This window comes from Chinchilla lanigera, unplaced genomic scaffold (assembly GCF_000276665.1).
Source record: "Chinchilla lanigera isolate Chin_1 unplaced genomic scaffold, ChiLan1.0 scaffold00101, whole genome shotgun sequence".
NCBI lineage: Eukaryota > Metazoa > Chordata > Mammalia > Rodentia > Chinchillidae > Chinchilla > Chinchilla lanigera.
In genome coordinates, this window is record NW_004955502.1 from 3,336,763 (window position 1) to 3,353,885 (window position 17,123).

At 43.2% G+C, this 17,123-nt stretch overlaps 1 protein-coding gene across 4 annotated transcripts in view; it reads left to right on the forward strand.

The window, feature by feature from the left end:
- Positions 1 to 17,123, forward strand: part of Dst (dystonin) — a 434,906-nt gene that overhangs the window by 160,845 nt on the left and 256,938 nt on the right. The window contains exon 1 of one of the 4 annotated variants that reach the window (XM_013505821.1): positions 13,169 to 13,238. The exons of the other annotated variants lie outside the window; for them this stretch is intronic. Coding sequence (XP_013361275.1) covers positions 13,184 to 13,238 — 55 coding nt within the window. The 5' untranslated portion in view covers positions 13,169 to 13,183. Of the gene's footprint in view, positions 1 to 13,168; positions 13,239 to 17,123 lie in introns of those variants that run through there. 4 annotated transcript variants of the gene reach the window in all.

A 17,123-nucleotide genomic window follows, 5' to 3' on the forward strand; every position in this document is an offset into this window, starting at 1 on the left:
TAGGAGATGCAGTTCTAACTTAGTTGTATTTAAAAAATGGACTGGCTTGTAGATTTTTTTAGTGATTTGCTTTGAGAGTTTTAGTCACTAGATATAATATTTTCCTTGGTTAATAAAAGGAGAATGCACTGAAAATATGTCCTTTTTTTTTTTTTTTTTTTTTTCTTTTCTTGTAGAATAGGTTTGGGCAGGAGCAGATCCCTGAGTCATGCCTCTGGCCTTAAGGGCCTTGTGAACACTCGTTATTGAAGTAAATTTTATTTTATAAACCTTATTTCAGCAGTGGGTATCCTGTCCTGGGGGAACCTAGTAGCCTGGCTCTGGGGAAAGATTACTCAGCATTTTAGTGGTTGCCTGAAACTGGAATTTCAGCTTAACCCTGTATATTCAAAGTGCCACTGACAGTAGCCAGGAAGGTATAAGATACTTTTTAAGAAATACTTCACAAATTGAGAGGTTCTCAAAACAAAAATATCACAATATCTGTGGCATATCCTTGACCCCTATTGTAAAAATTATATAGTCCTTGAGGAAAAATTACAAGAAAAAAGGTGAAAATAAAATGATGTGTAATCTCACTACCTAGATTTAATCACTGATATTATACTTTCTTTCTTACTCACATTTTCTCTACTGATACTACAGTGTAAGCATTCACACGTTACCAGACTTCATCAAATGTAATTAATGGATGTATAGTTGTTTCACAGAAGGAACTCCCAACCTGCTAGATGTGCCAAGTAGTGGGGGTCGGAGGAGGGGAGGAGTAGAGCGAAAGCTCCTGAGGGGAAGGAGGGGGTCCTAGAAAGGGGTTGCCCCGAGGCACGATGTCCAGGGTTTTGAGCACTAAATCACATCACAGGTTGCTATGCATCAAACTACAGTCAACCTGTAGGGTTAAAGTATAGTCAGTTAGCTAATATTGACCTAAAGAAAAGCAAGGGGTACAGTGGGGAGAAGGACAAAGGCATTTCCGGATGGGGCAGAGTGAGGGTCAGCATGTTCTGGTCATCTCCCTGTGTGTCCATGCATTGTCTCTGTGTTTGTTCATTGTTCAGGCTCCCTGAGCCAGATGGTGCTGGTTGTAGCGCAGCGCTGAGCTGCTGTTCTCTCAGGGGAGGTGGCAGGCCTGCCATGGTGGCTTCATCTTGGGGCCTGTGTTTCTGTCAGTTCGGCCCTCGACCATTGGCCTGGTTGCCACATCTCTGTTCTGGTTCCATATTGGGCCAATCTCTACCTGACTTGGCTATCTGTGATATAATCTTTTTGTGGCCATAATACAGCTGACTTATTTTTCTATTTTTGTATACTTATTTCACATTTTTCTATGAGTAACTAACATTATAGCTAATAAACATTGACGATTACCAGTCAAGAATTGTGTTATATTGAAATAAGTGTTGTTATATAAACCTTGGTCTGAATTTTGGATGTTCTTTAGATCTACTCTAGAGCTTGTAGAATCAGTTTCAGAGCAAGGTTTCTGGGGCCAGCTGCCTGGTTTTGAATGCCAGGTTCTCGTTTTCAGTTTTCTTTATTCTTAAGAAAAGGATGAACTCCTTAAGCCTTCAATTTTGTTATCATTTTCCATGGGGGAGATGTAAAATCTTAGGACAGGGCCTGGCGTTAAAGCGCCATACAAATGTCCAGCCTGTGTGTGAGAGCACATGAAAATACGAACATTTAAACCCTTCTGGTTATTCCTGAAGGTTGTACCCATGGAGCCCCCATCAGTGCTAACTCAGGGTACCTAATTCTGCCTCCTAAGTGTAGCTAGTGGAAAAAGTTCCTTATGTGCATCTTTTGTTGTTCACGTATCAGCGTTCATTCCTTGCCCTCCTAGCCCTGAGTTTCATTAAATAATTTATCTGTTCATTAATGAATATGTTGGAATGAAGAAAATACATTGGAACAACCGCCCTCCCCCATCCAGTAGGTACTTTACTTCCTCATGGAGACAGGTAGGAGTGGCTGTGGAATTTGAAAGCTTGACACCACTATTTTAATGGTAGACAGTAAAGGTAACTAGAGTTGTTTGAAAATGTCTGGAAAGATATGTGAGAAGAATATTCATTTGCAAACTGGCCTCTGGTTTTTAGGGAGTGTTTGTGGACGATAAGGATCAGTTTCTCTAGAGTGCTGAGGTGTGGTGATGAGCCAACCGAGGCGGTACTGTCTAGTGGGTGAACTGGAGGGGCGTGCTCTCCTCCTGTGACTGTATCGCCTCTGTTCTGTGTCGTGTCTCCCTGGCTGGACAGGTGAGAGGATCTCTCCCCAGGAGGAAGTAAGCCTTGAGAGAAGGCTTCTGGCACCCCAGGCCCTTAATTGGTACCTGCAGCTTTCCTTCTGCCTGTCGTTGCCCATGGGTGAGGCACAGAGGGAGTGGGGTGGGCGGGAGGTGGCAGAGCCTTTCTGGGGTAGGTGGGGTCGCCGGAGTGAGGCTTCGGAAGCCCACACAGCAAACAGGTCCTGTGATCAAAGCAGGTGTGTCCCCTAGCTGTAAAGCTCCTTCACATGGCAGGCCACCTCCTTGCGAAGCGAGCGCCGTGGTGAGGGCAGTTGTCTTCCGTGTTCTCCCTTTCTCCCCCGCTGTGACTCACTTGTGACTGGCTTTGTTGTGTTACTGGAGCGAGAAGTGTTGTGCACGTGTGAAACAGGCCTGAGCTTTCCACTGCCTTGAGTAAGTGTGGCCCAACAAGCCACGAAGAGAATCTCAAACCCTTGGTGCAAATAAGAGACCACAGCTGCCTGAAAAGATGTACCGCACATTCTCTGTCAGTCTGTGTCATGAAAAACGAAGTTAGATGAATGTTAGACCTTGCAGTAAAGTATGTTTGGTTTTATTCCATAGGCCCTTGTGACAAAGTCATGGTAGCAGTTAGTACTTAACCAAGAGACTCTGATTATACCCAAGGTGAACAGTGCATTTCGTTATACAGCAACCTGCAGTCTGTACCAGAGAGAGATAAGAGCTCCAAGGTTTTATTTTTTTGTCCTTGTGTTACTTACACTTTCCCCTTGAGCACAGTAAAAAATTTCTCTGCGCCTTTCCCCAGGTTCTTTCATAAATAGAGGCATGTAGGCAGATTAGCACGGGAATTGATCCCATAGCAGCCTCGGGATACTTTCTTTTTTCTGGATTTGGTAGAGAAAGAGCTGAGAGTATCTTACCTATCTTATGTCCTTTCCTAGTTCCTTGATGTTGGAGATGATGTGAATCTGAGTCACCTCTACTTCTTGTTCCTGTGTAGTGAGAAAGGTAGCACAGAATCTGGGTCAAACCTTAGCATCGATGCCTCCTTGCTTACAGAAACTTTGGGCTAGATTAACTTGTTTGAAATTTAGAGGTTTTTTTTTTTTTAAATTAGTAAAATAGAGACAGTAATAAACACAGTGGTAGCAATTGCTGGGCAATGATGTGAAGTTCCATAGTGTATAACCGTAGTAACTTGGTGCAGGTATTTGATTCATATTTGTTACTGATTAAAGTGACTAGAAAACCAGTAGTGTTTGCTGAGGCCCTGCTATGCCATCTTACTTACACTGTATCATTGTATTTCATGCTTATAATAATACTGTGTGATAGGGTATCTGAAGAAGGTGGCTCTGCTGATTGATGAGAAAATTTGTGTTTGACAGAGGTTAAATTACTTCCTCTGAACTTGCTAGTCATGGCTGATGCCATGATTCAGACCCACATTTGTGTAGATGTTTGTCCTCCTCCCAACTCCCGAGTCTTGTTTGTCTCTATCATAGCTGCCTCCCTTAGCCCAGATTGTCTGCGTAGGGTATTCTTTGGGACAAGACACAGTGTAAGAGGAGATAGGGTTCTTTCAGAAACCAACAAGTCATACAGTTTTAAAGAGACTTGAGGTACCATGTCTGTTTACTGTATTTTGTTGTTTGTTTTAATCTGAGCTACTGCATGTCCTGCTTTTGCAGGTATCTTATATTAATTTGTATTTTAAGTGAACTGATTTCCTTTTATGTAGTAGTTATACTTGTAAAAGTTCTCAAAACTAAAGACTTTAAACCAAGATTTTCTAAGGTATTCATAAATATAATAGACTCATCTTACATCTAAATAATATGGAAATGATGTTTATTTAATTTGCTTTTATCATTTTATATAATTCTTTGTGTTTTGGGGTTATATTTTTAACCGGACTTCTGAATCTGGAAAGACTGGCAATCTGAACTTCACACCAAGTTTAATTTCTTAAAGTTAGTATCATACAGATACACATCACAGAAACTTTCCATCCCTTACATGTCTTGGATCTAAAGAAGTTAGATCATAGACAGCCCTTAGTGTAGCAGTGAAAAGTCTCTGTGTTCGTAGGTTTTTAGGGTGTTCATGCAGGAGAAAGCGGATTCACAGCAGGTTCTGGGAGTTGTATCATCAGCTCTTGGCCCATCTTCAGCATGGACACCAGTAAGTTCCTTTGTGGAACAGAGCCCCAGTACCTCTGTTCCCAGCTACCAGTGCTTTTGGTCTCTGTGGTCAGAAGTGCGGATTCCCTGATTGGGGTTTGTGTAGCAGAGGACTTGATACACAAAAGGGCGTTCGCAGACAGATGGGTGGCATCTATTGTCCTACATCACCAGCTTGCCCAGCACATTCCACCCCCTCTTTCTGGATCTGTGACAGATGCCTCTGAAAGCGTACCACATCTTGTTTCCTGACTGTTACATTTTGAGCAAGGAAACCTTCTGAGCAGGGCAGTTTATTTCTGAATGGATTCTCAGGGAGTGGCTCTCCCTCCTCGCGAGGCTGTCTGCAGCCCCATCATTCTGTACCCAGCCGTAGGGCAGCTGTGCTCTCACCCAGTCTCCTCCTTACCCCGTTCCGGCCTGCAGCATCTGCACAGAGGAGGCCGAGGAGGCTGCCTCACCCAAGGGCAGGCAGGGCAGCATCTTTCACCAAGCCGGGCTTTTGGGCCCGGGTCTTGCACCTTTTGCTGTATCTTACATGGAGTCTACCAGGGTATTCAGTATGTCAATGCAAAAATGAACTCAAAACCTTTCAAAATTGCAGTCATGAATAGTCACATAGACATGCAGTGAACTAGGACGGATCCATACCAGCCCTGTCCTCTGGCTCCCACTCTCACAGTGGAACTTAGCTTTCTCATGATACGCATGCTCTGCACATATTTATTACTTTGCATTTTGTCACTTTCCTCTGTGTCTTGGAGATCCTTTTCATGTCACTATAGTATGTGTAGATTTCACTTCATTAAAATTTTACAGGATTAAGCCAGGTGCGGTGGCACATGCCTGTAATCCCAGCACTGGGAATGTGGAAACAGGGGGATTGCCCCAAGTTGAAGGCCACCCCAAACTACATTGAGAACCTGTCTCAAAAAAAAATTCTATAGCTTAAGAGAACTGTAACTCCATCTAGCCTCCTATTGATGGACATTTAATAGTTTAAACAGTTTTTCTACAGTAGACATCCTTTTATGTTAATCGTATATCCACACGTATTTCTTTAATATCCTACAAGTAGAATTATTGTTCAGAAAGTATAAGTGTTTTAATTTATAATGGACACAGGCAAGTTACCCTATAAAAAACCTTTGCCATTTTACAGATCCACATTACAGTGGTTTAGGACTCCTCATTTCTCTGCATTAGGTATTGTTGTTGTTAATTTATGCCAATATGGCATAAATAGGAAATTGTTTTATCTGCACCTTCTGGTTAGAAGGTAGGTTGAATATTTCCTTGTACCTTCAATGGTTATTTATATTCCTCCTATGAATTCTAATAGGAGTTGTTAATCTTTTCTTGGTATTTGCATATGTAGCAGATATTTCCTTTCTGCTGTGCAAAATTTTGTTTACTGTGTCTTTTTTGTATCAGTAGTTTGTGAAGTTTGCTACCCTTTATATGTTCATTTTCTTTTGAGTTTTAATTTGTTTTGAAAGTCTTCCCATCAACCATTTTAAAACAATACTCTTTTGGTGTTTTTCTAATAATTTCATTTTTAAAAACTTCTTTCTGATATTGTATAATTTTTTAGGGTATTTCCAGGTAGTGTAAATCTAGAGATTTTATTGAAAGCTGTATATTTGAGATTGTTAGTTCTGTTCTTATCCTGAAATACTCCTGCACCTTCTGTTTCTTTTTGGCAGAGTGATGAATGTTTTGAAAATGTAAAGCGATTCTTAATGAAGACTGGAATTTCCATATGCTAAAAGCTCCCTTTTAAGTGTGGTTTTAACCATACTTAGTTTCTAGCACAGAGGCTGTACATTGATTACACTTTGGTCAACAGCAATTGCTTTAGAAATCATTATCATTTTATTTAGATTCATATCCTAACAAATAATGGTTATAAAAAATTAAAAATCAGCATTGGGAATTGTCTCGGTTACTTTTCTCTCATTGCTGAGACAAAATACCTGATCCCCAAAATTAAGGAAGGAAAGGTTTATTTAGCTCACAGTTTGTGGAGGTTTTAGTCCATACCCAACTGGCTCGAAGGCAGAATGGCATATGGCAAAGGGCAACAGTTCCTGGCTGCTGAAGACAGCAAAAGCAATAAGAACAAAAGGGAGGAGCAGCTGCAAGCAACCTCTTCCCCTCCCTTACATTGTATGCAAACTACCCTCACAGGGCGGGTGTAGCACTCACACCCTTAATCCCAACATTGGGCTATGGATCAATCAAAAATCTAGAAGCCCACCCCATGACTGCATGAGGATTTAGGGGGACATGCAGACAAAAACCATAATAGGAATTTAAATTGATAAAACCAGTAATAAGAAAGGGACAGCCCTGGAACCTTTCCATCCTCTTCATTTCTACAAAGGAGGAAGAATTCTGTTTAAGCCATGAACAATAAAATCTTTTTTTAAAAAATTTATTTAAAAGAGTAAAAGAAGGATAATATAGTAATAGGGGGATTTACCGAATTACAGACAAAGTGGTAGGACATTATCAATGGTTGTTATTTTACCTATTGGTATCTTCAGGATAGTTTCTCAGGAAAACAAATAGATACATAATAGTGAATTACAGACAAAAATGGTAGGAAATTATCAATGGTTGTTGTACTATACTTTGGTTTCTTCAGAGTAGTTTCTAGAGAAAACAAATAGAGCTATACAGGAGTGATCAATCAAATAATCATTGACTATTCTGAATGGTTGTTGAAAACACATAGTAATAAACATGCATCCATTTACAAAATAGCATAGGAACAATAGAAACATTACAGAATTATGGACAGATTGGTAGGAAGTTATCAATGGCTGCTGTAATACATGTTGGTATCTCCAAAGTGGTTTCTCAGGAAAACAAAAATATGTAAGAAAGATCTAACAAGTAGTTACAGCCTAAGGGTCATGAAAAATAGCAGATGACCTCCTCACCAGTGACTCCTTTCATTGAGGTGTGACGGCTGGAAGGAAGGCCAGGATTGAGAAGAAGGACCAAGAGACTAGCACCAGTGTCCAGCAATAGGCTGTTTACTTTTTCTTCTATAGTCATGATTACACGGGGCTCCTCCTTGAAGATAACGGTCTGGCCAGAGGGAGAAGGCAGAGTATGCCCTTGGCCCCTTCATTCCTGTTGGACCAGCTGGTAGGAGAGGTCTGAGCTCTGGGGCCTTTGCTTCAGAGGGCAGTCCGACCTCTAGTGGTCACCTTTACAGTCAGGGCATGGCCCCAGGGGCTTCTTAGCGCAGTCCCTCTTGAGGTGACCTGGCTTTTGACAGCAGTAGCAGATGAATGTAGTTGACGAATTCTTCTTGGGGCCCTGAGAATCAGACTTAGGTCTGTTTCTCTTAGTGCTACAACAAAGGCAGCTGTTTTTTCTCAGTCTCTTTGTTTTCTCTACCTTGCCTCCTCCTCTTCATGGCTATAAAATACTGAGATCTCAAGTGAGCTATCTGGGGCAAAAGCCATTTTTTGTAGCTTATTTCTACTATTTGGTGCTGACTGAGTAATAAACTTATCTGTAAGAATAGTTTATCCCTCTACTGAACTGGAATCCAGGGAAGTATGCTTTATCAGTGCCTATTATCTAAGAAAGCAGAGGGGTGTTCTCTCCAGCCTCCCAGCACACTGGGATCCCACAACCACTTAGTGTCCTCTCCCCAACCGTCAACACAGGCAGCAGGAACATGTAGATGAAGTCCTCAGCCCGCTAGTCAGTCTCAGCACCATCAGGTGCAAAGTGTCCCAGGCAGGTAACCTAGACGTGTACCTTCTCCATGAAGGCGGTTCTTCAAAATCTGAATATTGGGCACCCATGTAATCCATGAAGTCTTGGTGCAGACCTCTCCGGAGCTCCACTTGCTCCTCCACCGCAGCCTGTACAGTTAAGGGAAGAATGGCCTCCAGGGGGTCCCCCCAGGTATTCCATAAGGTCCTCCTGGTTTCCAGCTCCCAAATGGTTCCCACATCCCCAAGTCAGCTCGACTGACCTGTCAGTTGTTAGGCGTTGGTACTCTCGTGTTCTCCAAGTCCTTGTTCATCAGCTGCTCCTCCGCTGACCCCGGACCTTTCTGGCTCTCAAGGGCAGGGCCAAGAGTGACCCGCCATGTGCTATGTGTTCCCAGAGATTTCTGCATGTCGGGATGGTTCACCACGTCTCTGGGCGGGCCTGTTGTGTCGGTGCTTCTCTGTGGCGTGGCCCTTCTTGACTGCATGGCTATGGCTGGCCCAAGGGCCGGCGCACATCTCCACACCACTTCCTGGGTGCCTGCTGCCTGCCTTTTGGGGCATCCAAGCGGCCAGGTATGCCAAGCCCCGAGGGGCCGGTGCTCCCCAGCCGCACGGCCTCCCAAAGCTGGCGCCTGGATCCTACCTGCCTGCCTTCCCGGGTACCTGCACGGCCAGGTACACCTGGCCCCAAGAGATCCGTGCTCCCTAGCCTCGTGGCCTCCTGGACTGGGCACCTGCAGTCTGCCTGCCTCCCTGGGCACAGCCTCCTGGAGCAGGTGCCTGCAGCCTGCCTGCCTCCCCAGGTGCCTGCGCAGCAGGGTGTGCTGGGCCCTGAGGGACCAGCGCTCCCCAGCTGCACGGCCGGGTGAATAAAATCTTGAAATGTATAAGAAGGAAGCCTCTCTCAAAGTCTGAAAGTATTTCTCTGAATCATGCAAGAAGGAGAATCTGCTGTTGTCAAGAAGAATGACCATGGCAGCAGATAAAGTTATTGTGAGGGTTGAGGGTTGAGGGTTATGGGACGTTGCACTAGTGACCAAGCTAAGAAACCACTAGTAAGTACCAATATTGGCATAGTGTTCCCACTGTAGCCGTGTGTTCTGCAAGCTTTCTTTAGGTTGGATAACTCTGTAGTGTAACTTGGGTTGTTCTAGTGAGAACAGCCCTTTTCACAGTGAGGCGGCAGGCTGGAGTGGGAGTGCATGCCTAGCAGGACCTAGGCCCTGGGCTTGTGCCTGGCACCCAAAAACAAAAGCTCACAAATGCAAGTGGGGGTGGAGGGTGCGTGGGTGGCAGGCAGGTTATGACTGGGGCTCAGAGGTCTTAAGTCACTTCTCTGTCTGCAGTTCCACACAGTGAGTCACGAGGCCGGTGGAGAGGAGTTGGGTCAACTGGAGAAAGAAGGCAGTTGTCGCTCTGTGCTAGTGGAAGTGCACCTTAACAAGGCTTCTATGGGAATATTTTCTAACATTTTTCCATTAAAATGGAAGTGGCCCCCCATCCCCTTACCCTGCCTACCTGGTGGCTACAATTTTCAGGCACAGGCTGTGTTGGCTTCAGCTCTGGTTGAGGGCTGAGTCAGCTGGGCTGGGAGGTGTCACTTGGATGAGGTAGGGCTGTGGGCTGCAGGCCTGTAGGTGGCTTCAGCTGGACTGTGAGGGGCTGACCACCCCACCCCGCAGCTGGCCCCCAGTGCACTTGCTCTGCAGTGTGTGTTGCTTTCAAGATCTGGCCTTTATGCCAATCCTCGCTACCTTCCCTGTCACTTTATCTTCCTTCTGTAATGCTAACAACCTGACAGCAATTCACTGGTGATACTGTCACGGTGTTGTCCTGTGAGCTAGTTCTGGGCAGTGGTGCAGAGGATGACTATTTTCCCTTCTCCCTCCCCCACGTTTTTCTGCACTCCCTCCACCACCTGGTACTTCCTTCTCCTCTTCCTCTCCTCCTCATCTTCCACCCTTTTCTAAAATGTTTCTTCGGGCTGGGGATTTAGCTCAGCGGCAAAGCGCCTGCCTGGCAAGTGCAAGGTCGTGAGTTTGGTTCCCGGTACCAGAGAAAAACCAAAAAAAAAAAAAAAAAAAAAACTGTTGATAAAATGTTTCTTCATCTTTCAAAATTCATAGCTGTCAAAATTCACACCCCCAGTAGCCAAGAAATGGAATTAATCTAATTGTCCACCAAAATGTGTTAACTGTACACAACAGAATACTGTTCAGCTTTAAAAAAGCATGAAATCTTGTGACAGTGTGGGTAAAACTGGGAGTCATTATGTTAAGTGACATGTCTCACTTAAATGTGGAATCTGAAAAGGTTGGTGGCACATGCCTGCAATTCCACCTATTCAGAAGGCTGAGGCAGGAGGATTGCAAGCTAAAGTCCTACTTGAGCAAATTAGTGAGGTCCTATCTCTAAGTACAATTTTTTAAAATCTCCAGGGATGTAGCTCAGAGATGTAGTACTTCCCTAGCATGCATTTGGCCTCCCCGCTATCTGCCAGCCCCCCAACTGACCGCCACAGTTGAGAGGAGAGAGGAGATCCCCAGAGGCTGCAAGAGCAGGAGCCTGAGCGGGTATCAGATGCCAACAAGACGTCCTATGCACTGTTGCACAAGAGAACGGCTGTAGACACTTCCAAAAGCCCAGAAAGAAAGGATTTGACTGTTTCCACCCCAAGGAAATGATAAATATTTGAGAGGAAAGATTTCTTATTGTGTTTTAAACATTCTACAGTGTGTGCATATATTGAAACACCACATGGTACCCCATAAATAAGTATAATTTTTACATAGCACTTAAAGTATTGTAATATGGAAAATATATTTTAGACTGGGTGTGTCAGAGTGGTAGACCAAGCTTAGGATGTACAAGACTCTGAGTTCCGTTACCAACACACATGCAAATCAATAAATGAAGTTCACACTTGATCCTTTTTTATTCACACAGAGGTCTCCTACCTGTCCCAAATTCTGGTGCAGCCTCTGAGGAAAGCATGTGGTTTTCCTCCCTTACTCCTTACAGTCCTTAATCTGCACAAGGTAAATTCCATCTTTTTTGTGTGCTCACCACGGATGGTTTGGCTAACTTCACTTTCTACTTTCTGTTGTTTAACTCATTGTTTAAGAGTTAGAGTTTTGTTTTCTAGGCGTGAAATTATATTGAATGTGCTTTGGTAAACTGTGTCCCCCACTCTTAGTAGCTTCGTGATCCTCCCCTTCTTCAAGTGTGAACAGTCTCACGGGGCAGCCCCGAGTGGACAGGCAGTGTGTGTAAGTTATGTGGGTGTGTACCGGGATGGCTGCTCACACCAAATGCTCCCCAAGGGCTTGCTCTTACTATTATTACGGTCCGGTCTCGGAGCAGTAGGCAGGCAGAGGCTTCTCTGTACAGGATATTTGAAAGATACATAAATGATACTGTTCAGTGTGTCTGGATTTCCTTGCCAGATTTTGGCAACTTTAGGCCATCTGTGAAGTGTTCAAGGGCTGTTAGTCAGACTTAGAGGAACTCAGCAGTGGCTGATGAAGTTTATTCATCTATAGTATATTTAGAGGAGAGTTAGATTCATACAAGGATGTTTCACAGTATCCCAGCAACTACTAGTCTAGCACTGTTGTGGTATTTTTCCCCGAGACACGTCAGCTTTGCTGGTCCCATATTGCTGAAAATAGTGGTAAGTTTTACTTGCTTGGAAGTCACTGTTTGCAGTTTCTATTCAGAGAGGCCTTTTTGTCTGCTATTTGAAATAAACAGGACTGCTGAAGATGCTTGATCTGTTGCTTGTTCTCATTTTTTAACCTCATTTGTTTGTTCCTGTTCAAAAGTGAAGGCCTCATAAATTGCAGATTCCTTTTTATTTTCCTGCATTATTAGATCAGGGGCTCTGCCATCTGAAATAAAAAAGTGGATTTTAGAATCAGACCATGAGATCTCACTTATGCTGTGGGATTTTAGTGTAACTTTTTCTTTTTTTAAATTAAAACATTTTATGAATACATACTTGCCATACATAATGGTAACATTCATCATTGGGAATTTGTGCCTGTGCGTAACACATCTTAATTCTTCTTTTCTTTTCATTCCCCTCCCCTCCCTTCAGTTCCCCTTCCGCTTCTCATTTACAGAAAGTTTGTTTCCATTTTTTCCCTTTCATTCTGTTTTTTCCTTTTCCCTTCCTTCCTTTCCCCTCCCCTCCCTCGTTCCCCCTCCCATTTGAACATTTCCTTCTGACTTCCCAGTGTCTATACTTACCACCTTTTGGTCCAATTTATTTTTTTTCTGTTTTTCTTTTTGAGACTGGGTCTCACTGGCGTTGAACTCCTAGGCTCCAGTGTTTCTGCTGCCTCAGCCTGCCGGTGTTTGGAATCTCAGGTGCAGTACATACTGCTGTGTCTGGCTCTTGACCTTGTTTCTTAATGTTCCCAAACTCTGGTTTTCACAGTTCTAAATTTACATTGTTGTAGACCCAAATGAAAGTTTATCTGTTAAGTTTGCATAAGGAAATATTTGATAATAGTATTCTCCCAAAGGATATGTCTAGCCTATGAAAATGAGCTTTGCTTTCTGAGTCACTGTTGTGGTACATGTACTTAGAAAAGCAGTTTGGGCTGAGTGGTTTTTATTGCAGGGGAATTCTGCCTGAGGTGTTAGAAGAGAGACTGTAAAGGGTTAGTTCAGCTGTGAAATCTAACGTCCTGTTGGTTTGTCTCGTGCCAAAAAAGGAATTAAAACTCTGTTTTTAAGTGACTTATTATAAAGAGCTATCAGTAGAAGGAGAAATGGACAGTTTAGTTTCTTTTTAATCATAGCTGTGTGTGTCCCATATGAAGCAGTAAAGGAGTCTGGCTTTGCTAATGTTTGCTTAAAAGTGGGCGTTGACTAGCTTTCAGCTTGCACGTAGGAGTGTCTCGTCAGTGTTTTCCTCTGTACACAGAAAGTTTGCAGGACTCTGACACAGTGTGTACAGAGAGAGTTTGGGGAGCCATTGCACAGATTTCCTGCAGGTCATGAAAAATGATCAAGACTGGAACGCGAGGCTGGTGGGACGGATGTGCTGCATGGGTCAGTAGTGTGCTGTCCGTCAGGCCCCACACATGTTTTCGGAGCTGGGAGAGGACCCTTGTGCTACCTGCTTCGGCTTGTCTGCCGGGAGTGGCGAGGACACGCGGCACCACTCAGAAATCCAGACGGGATTCTGGGGACTCCGGAAGCTCGGGGAAGGACTTTGCTGGCTGTCGTGTGTGGGGTGCTCTCTATAATTTCATTATTTGCTGTGTGTGTGACACTGAGGGCCTTGAATCTTGACTGGACTTTCCTGAGAACCAGTCTGTGTAGGTTTAATATCCGTGCTCTTTATGCGCTTTTAAATTTCTTCCCTTACATTCTGTTATTATGTGCATTCAGAGTTACATATCTTCAGCTGTGTTGTATTTTCTAAGGTAAATATAAATGTGTGTTTTCATTTGAAACTACAAATGAAGTAATATTCAGATAGACAAAGGTTATAAAAAACTCAGAACGGTAAGTAAAGTCTGTAAAACAAACAGAATTGGTTAATATCACAGGGATAACTGTCGCCTTTTTTGTTGTCATAGCAGTATTGCCCTAAATATAAATCTCAGTGTTAGACATCCCTGACTGGAATGAAATAATCGCTGTGGGACTTGTAATTGGAAAATTAATGATGTAATCTGGAGTAGTCTCTTTTGAAATGATGTGTATGGAAAGTGGTAAAACAACAGTCTTTCCAGACTTAAAGTCTTCTAACTGTATGGCAGTTCCCATTAATTTTTGCACATTGTTGTGCTGCTGCGGGAACATTCTAGTGTTACAGAGCTTCCCGGACTCTTCAAGTTTTTTTCTTGCTTTAAAAGAGAAGGTAAACCAGTGTCAGAATTTACTGATGCTGAGTAATACTTTACTGATGCTGAGTGATTACATTGTTACAAGGTAGCCTTGTCACAACTTGTATCTGAACAAACCATTTTGTGCTTTCTTCATATGCTTGAGTTACACATCATAATTCCCAGACACTACCTCGGTAATCGCTACCAGATACTCAGCACCATCCCAGTTTCAGCAGTGCCTTTGAGCTGTAGCAGCAACCATAGCACAAACACAGGGAGCAAAGAACCTTGTAGTAGTTACTTGATCTAAGTGAGTCCTCTGTGCTGAGAGGGAAATTCTTCACATCAGCTTTTTTGATACACTTCCTGAGTGAGAAACTAGGCAGCTCGTCTTTAGAACCTAAGTTCCGCCTCTTCATTTTCTTAAAATTTATGCCTGGCTTTTATTAATTGAGAAAATAAGCAATTATTTTGTTAATCTTTAAACCTAAGCAGACAGTTATACAATACATACACTATTAAGTTTGATGAGATGGAGTAGTTTTGTAAGAGCTCATATTGTGACATGATGGTTAAGTGCATTAAAACCTTGGAGGATAGTAGGGGAGTTCCTTATCCTGTATTTTGTCACTTCATGTGGAGGTTGTCTGTCCTCCCATCCAAGTACTAATCAGGCCTGACCCTGCTTAGCTTCTGAGATCAGACGAGATTGGGCGCATTCAGGGTGCTATGGCCACAGACAAGTTGTCTATTCTAGAATTATAAAGATTCCTAATATTTTAATGTTTTTCTTTCTATTGAGGATTTAATGTTAGGGCCCTAGGTTGTTAATTGGATGGGAATAATATTAATATTACCAATAAGTACGTTTTTTTTTCTGTTGTCTCTTTTGCTGGGGACTTAGACAAGCACTGCCGAGATGGGAAATGAGTGCTAGGCCCCAGTGCACGAGCTCTCCTTGTGCAAGTGCACTTTGCACCACAGGGCGATTCCCGGGCTCCTCACCTGTGATTGGAGTGTGCTCAGCACCGCTGTTCAAAGGATGCCAGCATCTTGGGGTACAAGCGAGCCGGCTGGGAAGGGAGTCACAGTGCTTGGGTCCTTGCCATGGCTCCACTGTAATAAGTCAAGAGCAGACTAGAATTCTGGGCAATTTTGAAATGTGTTTGTTATAGGCAGAACCAAGTGGTAGGTTATATTTAGGTATCTTTTTGTTTCTCCCTGGCAGTGATAGGACATGGAAGGGGGCTTAGGTTGGTACTTTGGAGAAGTAATACCCGTGAAATTGCAATCTTCATATTGACATTTAAGTGTAGGAGAGTAGTGAATAGTATACCATCAGTGGGTAGCCTTGTAACAACTTGTGTCTGAACAAACCATTGGATGGCTTTGCTAGAACATCTCTAACCAGGTCCTTATTTTTTTTTCAAAAATTTTATTTTGTTACTGTGAATTCTTTGATTTGTATTCTTTGTAGGTACATTTTGGACAGCCCACGGTTATAATCTGAGAATCCATTTTAGAAATAGGCTTGCTGAGGGAAGGGCGCACGTATTTTTAGTGTTTGCTATGTACGTTGATTGCTGAGTTGCAGGGAAGTGCTGTCCAAGAGAGTTCTGCTCCCGTGCAGCACTGCCTGCTAAGGATTCAGGCGATGGTGGGAATATTCTGTAGCCGTGTTTTCCTGTGTTAGCAGTGCTGCATGTAACTCTTTCAAGGTTTTGAATTGTGACTAATGCAACCAAGAAATTGAGTTGTTAATTTTTTTTATTGAACTAATATAGGTTTAAACTTAATCATACGTGACTAGTGGCTATGTACGAAAAGGTGCAGGTATAGATTTAAATCAGATTATATTTCTACCAGCAATGTATGACTGCCTGTTCCCTGTGTCCTTTTAACATGAATATCCTTTTTTTCCCATAAAATCTTGGCACTTTTATAGATTAAAGAGTTTTTCTGTGTTATATTATTGTTTGTTAAGTGAAGTTGAGAACCTGTGGGCATTAGTTGTTTTTTAATGGGTTACCTGTCTGCTTTTGCCAACTTACACAATAAGGCATTCATTTTTTTCTTATTTCTGATTTTTAAATACTAGCATTAGTAATTTTTGTCTGATCTTACACATATTTGCCCAGGTGATTTGTTTTTTATTTTTACTTATTTTCAGATTATTATAAAGAGCAGGAATACTTCTGATAAATAGGGCAAGCATTTTCCAGGAAACCTCATATCACAGTAGTTTAAAAGGTTCGGAGAGGAAAAGAGACAGGAGAGACAGCAGCATTTGTCCTAATCCCAGGGTGCGGAGGGGCACACCTGCCCTGTGCAGGAGCAGAGTGAAGGGCACAGGGAAGGAGGAGGGAGCTCCAGACCCAGGAACGAAGGAGAGCAGGAGCAAGGCAGTGAATCATTGCCTGGTCATGGGGAGGAAGACCTAGGTGTTGGAAGCCTGTGATTCTCCTTTGAAACAACAGCTTGATATATCAGAGCTTTCCCAGCTTCTTAAACCACAAGCTACTGTTTCCCCTTCTCGGTGCTGTGAATGTACTGACCAGGGCAGACTCACTCACCACAGGAAGGTCTGGGTATAGCTTTCTTTGTTATCAGATACTCAACACAGGGAGTCTAGCAGAAAAGCAGCACGGCCAGTACATAAACCAGGGTCCACTTCTAGCCAAAGTCTGAACTTGGGTTCTGGCTTTTATAAAGACTTTAAACCATTTGATGGCAACTGTGGAGATCTCTTTGAATCTGTTGGAGCCTGGGTTTGTTGTGTAAAATGGGAATGATAGTACGCTATGGCTGTAAAGAGCAGATGGGAGCCAGGGATATAGCTCAGCAGCAGAGTGCCTGCCTGGCAAGCGCGAGGTCGTGAGTTCAATTCCAGGTACTAAGAAAAAAAAAAAGCAGATGGAATGTAAGTATGTTAGCCTGCTCTGGGGCACATGCAAGGGCACACCTGAACTCAGAATGGCTTAGGGTAGAGACCCTCCTGGTGTGGTGGTGGTGACAGTAGATTACACAATAAATGGGCAGAGTACAGTACATGTTAGTGGGGTAAGGCTGGCTGATACAACACCAGGAAGAGGCCAATCTG